At 42.5% G+C, this 5,217-nt stretch overlaps 1 protein-coding gene across 1 annotated transcript; it reads right to left on the bottom strand.

Moving 5' to 3' along the window:
* Nucleotides 1–309: 309 nt before the first annotated feature.
* Nucleotides 310–5,061, bottom strand: LOC112138249 (growth/differentiation factor 6-B). Its single transcript, XM_024260813.2, has 4 exons — nucleotides 4,919–5,061; nucleotides 4,583–4,736; nucleotides 2,544–4,505; nucleotides 310–1,981 (listed from the first exon to the last, which is right to left on the bottom strand). Exons 3-4 carry the CDS (start codon nucleotides 2,905–2,907, stop codon nucleotides 1,101–1,103), a joined length of 1,245 nt encoding a protein of 414 aa, XP_024116581.2. The 5' UTR covers nucleotides 2,908–4,505; nucleotides 4,583–4,736; nucleotides 4,919–5,061; the 3' UTR covers nucleotides 310–1,100.
* Nucleotides 5,062–5,217: the final 156 nt, after the last annotated feature.

Genomic DNA, 5,217 nt, shown 5'->3' with positions numbered 1-5,217 from the left:
TTTAAGTTTGCAAAGAAACTACACAGTTGAGAAACAGAAAATGAGAATATGTCTTTAAAAGTAGATCTTATATTAAACCTTTAACAATCATTTTGCTTAATTATAGAACATGTCTACATTTGGAGGAGCAGTAAAGCCCCACAATGCCTCTGGATATAATATCAGCCAAGGGGGAAAACATAATTAAATAAAAGAAAACCACCTTATTGTTCAATTACACTACCACCTCTGTTTAAAAATCTAAAGATAAAACAGTTTTGAACCAACTCGGATGAGGAAAACGAAGACGCTCATGAATCTGTTTGTTCACAATTTGAATAAAGAAATACTCAGAAATGCAATATTAGGCTTCATTTTCTTTATATATGTCCTCCATCACAAGAAAAACGCCACAAGAACATGTTAAAAACACCAAAAACACAATTATCATTGGAGTGGAGCTTTAAATTTCAGTACAGCCAGTCCGAGTCCCACAATTTGCCATGGGTGGAGTACATGTTCTCCATTGTTATGTGTCCTCCTCTGTGGTTTGAACTGTGCCAAATCTGTACCTGGAATCAATGGATTGTGTTTGCTTTATTTCATTACAATAAAACAGATGTTTGTTTTAAATAAACACATTTTTTTGGTCCCTCACCATCTCCAGAGATCCTCAGATTTTTTTAAAAATGTTTTTTAGACACAAAAAACTATAGACATGGATTAGGATGTAAAAAAAAAATAAATTAGGTGGAACCTCCCTCCTGAGCCAAAAAAAACAAAACTTCACCAAGTAGAAAAGATAATACTTATTTTTCTTAAATTAGTAATTGAAACACACAAAAAAGAGACATTTGCATCAGTTTGGACAAATTCTGCAGCTTAAAATGCAGCATAAGTGCACAAAATATCAAATCCAAATTTCCAAAAAGAACATTAGCAGGAAATTATGAGTTTAAGGGAAATAGAATTTCTCAGAGATCAGTGAGTCTGTGCAACAAATACTAAATAGATCTAAACTGACGGACATCATCAATGTTTTTAGTGGAGGTCATCAGGGTTTTGCTGTTAGATTCCCACTAATTGAAGACACCCCCCTCCACACCTGTCTCCCAGAGCCACTACCTGCATCCGCAGGACTCCACCACCATGTCCTCGTACTGCTTGTAGACCACATTGTTCCCTGAGTCGATGTACAGGATGCTGATGGGGCTGAGTTTGGACGGGGCGCAGCAGCTGGGGGGCATGTTGCTGGGGTTCATTGAATTCATCAGAGTCTGGATGATGGCGTGGTTTGTGGGCTCCAGGTGCGAGCGCAGAGGGAAGTCACACACACCCTCGCAGTGGTAGGCTTCATAATCCAGAGGGGCAATGATCCAGTCGTCCCAGCCCAGTTCTCGGAAGTTGACGTGCAGCGGCTTCTTGCTGCACCTGGACTTGGACCTCCTGCCGTGCCTCTTCCCGTGGCGGCTCCGGGGCGCCGCCCTCCTGCGTTTCCTGCTGGCGGTGGTGCCGGGGCCCCTTTCTTTTGTCCTCCTGTGGAGGTCCAGCAGTGCTCTGCCCTCTCTCCTCTCACTGAAGAGGTTCTGCCTCATCTTGGACCTGGTGAAGACCACGAGGATGGCTTTCTTCAGCTGAGGCCTCCCGTGCCGGTGCAGGCCCAAATGGTGCAGGTCCAGTTCTCTCTCAGGCTTGTCCAGCACGGCTCTCAGCTCCAGACAGAAGCGCTTCCCCCGGTGCTCTTTGAATATTTTCAACACATCCAACACCTTCCACGTCGGGCCGCTGGAGTCGTGCAGGTCCAGGGTTTTGGAGCCGAGCAGCTGCTTATCGTGGCAGGAGAGGAGCTGGATGTCAACAGGATCCGTTTCCGGAATCTGGAAATTCCCAGACACTTTGGTGTATATCCTGAGCTCTGTTCCCAACACCTCTGCTTTTTTAGGGAGGCTTGAAACATCGAACAGATACTGCTGTCTCCTCAGAGGGGAGAGTGGGAGGTCATCTGTGGAAAGTATTAAACAGTACAGTCAGGCACATTCTCATGGAGATCATCTACATACCTCAGAGACATGACGTCTGACAGGAAAAAAAGGGCGGACTTAGCATTAGGTGAGCATATACCTGGGGCCTCTCACACTTTGGGGTAAAAAACTATTTTTTAAACTCCCAGATTGTTTTCCCTCTGCTCCTGATTCACAACAATTTGAATAAAGAATTACTCAGAAATGCAAAATTAAGCTTAAATTTCTTTATAAACGCCTCTAATCATGATAAAAAACACCACAATAACATATTAAAATGTCAAAAACTTGATTTTTAAAATCAGGGTGGATCTTTAAGTAATTTTGTTTCAGTGTCTTCTTTTCTAAATGACTTATAGAAAAGACCCTCATTTGTTTATTCTAGAAAGTGATTAAGTAAAAAATGAGGGCATTCAATAAATACGATAAAATAATTAACATATTTTTGAGGGTTCCATGCTTTTTTTTCCCACTTGGGGCCCCCAACTGTAAAGTCAGCCACTGTTGAGGAATGAGTCAAGTGCAGATCCACCAAATACGTACCTTGCCCACTGTCCACAAAACTTGTGACAGTGTTTGCAGCCTTTGAGGAGCTGAAAAAGCTGGCGTTGAGTCCCAGTTTCTCCGCTGTGGAGAAGGTTTTATAAATCGACAGCATGTAGTCGTGAGGCTGCACCGACTCTTTGGATGCACGTCTGAAGTTTAGGGAAGAAGACGAGTGAAAGTCTTTTAAATATTCGGACGCGTCCAGGAACTCCGCCACCGTGTTGCTCCTCTGGACAGATGGGGGGTAAACGGACCGGAAACCGGGGATCGCCCACACGAACAGCAGCAGGGAGACGTGACAGGAGTCCATCCTCACGTCTGAGCCGAAACCGGAGCTGGGACCGGGGGACTGCAGCCGCATGCATCCGCTCTGAAGCAAGTGTCTCCTCCGCAGTAAAGAAAACGGGCAAAGTTTCACGAAAAAGAGTGATGGACACGCCCCCTTAAGAAGTTGCCGCGCGGGATCAGCTGTAAGTGTCGCTCTACCGGCTTCCGTTGCAGGAGAAAACAGGCGTTTGAGCTTTTAAACTTTTTCTGTCACAAAACTGACTCCACTAGTAACAATTCATATTTAAAATGCTTAAATTGGTGTTTTTTTTTTGTTTTTTTGTCTGCTGAAAGCGCCCAACGTTCCCACTTTAGTGAGCTATACGTCGCCCTCTAGCGGACAAATGTGGAACACACAGAAGTAATTAAAAAACACACATCTGTGCCCTTCAGGACCATGGACAGAGTCCCTCTCCATTGGAAAAATAATAATTAAAACTCATTAAAAAAGCTTTAAACAGTTAAATTTATTGAAAGCAGAGTTTAGTCTTCAACAATCCGTAAAGTGCAACAGTTTATATAAGTTACCTTTTTGCAAAATGACGCAATTATAAAATGAAGCTGCTAATTAAAGTGCATCACGTGCCCCTTTTTTGTCTTACAATTTATGGGATTTTTGACTCATCTTACATTTTGATCTTAATAAAATAGTAAGGACTTGCAATTTTGGCAAAAAAGCAAACTTTTTAAAAATGTATTGGCAGCATTCGAGGTGTCCAAATAAAAGCTGGGGTAACATCCCTACTTTACTTGCAATGATAGAGAAAAAACATGAACAATTAGTAATTTCCAGCTGTGACAAACAGGCAAGTTTGTACTAAAGTAATTTTTTTTGAGAAATAACCTAAAATCTGAACTCTAAAGTTAATCTTCTCTTCATATGTATGAAGTGTTTTTAAAAGCTTGTCAAATTGTGAATTTAAAATAACAGGAAAAACAATTGGCCTCAAGAAACTGAATGACTGAAAAAACAATGCTGCTTTCTTAGATCATTTAAAGGTGATAACCCCAATATGATTACATAAGCAGACAATAGTCACAAAAATGCAATAAAATATATTTTTAAAATAAAAAAGTCCCACAAGTGCTATCAGACAAAGGCTTGGAATCTTGGTCACAATTCAGCATGTCCGTTGTTTATATATATATAATTTTTATATATATTAAGGCAGAATCTCCAAACCAGAAGTCGTTACATACACAGAGAACCCCCCACAAAAATGACCATCTTACTATAAATTTGGCTACAAGGCTGATCAGATTAATAGATAGTGGAAGTGTTACAGCTCCTATACATGAGAATAAAAATCCAAAAGAGAAAAGTAATTATCAAGTTTTATCCACCATCCTTAAAGCTGAGTGGAGTGATCCTTCATTTAACCCTTTAGAAGAGGAACCATTAACATATGGGGATGCTGCCTGAGCAGCAGGCCACCTCGTAGATGAGGCTAATGAGACACAGACTGCCAGCAGTTAGGGCCGGGCTGGAGCTGAAGATGCTTTCGTCGGTGGTGGACTGTTGCGTGGTGGTGGTGATCAGCGGGGGCATGGTGGTAGGCATGTTCTTTACAGAGAAGGCTTTTGAGTTGGCCCCCCACTCCTTCAATGTAAAGACCATGGTGAGGTTTTCACCTGCAGAAAGAAAACCACAACGGTCACTGTCGGTGCACCTGACTTTATACATGAATGTAAAGGAGAACTGCACACACCGCTGTTGCGAATGGACAGATCAGTGAAGTTGGCCCAGCAGGTTTTGAATAGAATGGTGGTGTTGCCTTCCAGCCCGTCCACTGGGTGTCCACTGCTGTTTTTCAGACTGGCTGTTACAGTGAGAGACGTCACTCCCACTGAGACACAATTACCCTGCAGACAGAAGAGATCAGTGCATTGCAAAACCTGAATAAATATGAAGATGAAAGCACATACATCGACTTGTATAAAAAAAACACCACCGCTCAAATCATCTCCATCAGCCTCCTAAACCCAAGTTTAAAGTATTGGCTGTGACAGAACCCTCACAGTCAGCTCAGGTGTAGGAGTCTCACCTGCTCATCCAAAGCCTTCAGTGATGGTTGCTGGTAGAGAGGGCCCACAAACTCTCCGGCGATGGGCTCCTCCACCAGCAGCAGCGTGGACACGCTGGACACGAAATTTGTTTTAGGGTCTTCTCTTGTGACTTCACTCGTTGCCACCTGAATATTAAAATACAAATTTAAATGAGTGTTTTAAATAAGTAAAAAGCATGACTGATTCACTAACGACAGCGTTTTTCTGCTTCACCTCGTTCCAGTTGGGGTCAGAAGATGGAGGAGGGGGAGGAATGATGCCCATCGAGGACACATTA

The sequence above is a fragment of the Oryzias melastigma genome, unplaced genomic scaffold (assembly GCF_002922805.2).
Source record: "Oryzias melastigma strain HK-1 unplaced genomic scaffold, ASM292280v2 sc00952, whole genome shotgun sequence".
Classification (NCBI taxonomy): Eukaryota; Metazoa; Chordata; class Actinopteri; order Beloniformes; family Adrianichthyidae; genus Oryzias; species Oryzias melastigma.
Note: the sequence above shows the minus strand (reverse complement) of the source record. Positions and strands in the feature narration are given on the sequence as shown.

Coding starts and splice junctions, on each gene's coding strand:
- LOC112138249 (XM_024260813.2), bottom strand. CDS start 2,907: ATGCGGCTGCAGTCCCCCGGTCCCAGCTCCGGTTTCGGCTCAGACGTG. Junction 1,982..2,543: donor TTTTGTGGACAGTGGGCAAG/GTACGTATTTGG, acceptor TACTTTCCACAG/ATGACCTCCCACTCTCCCCT.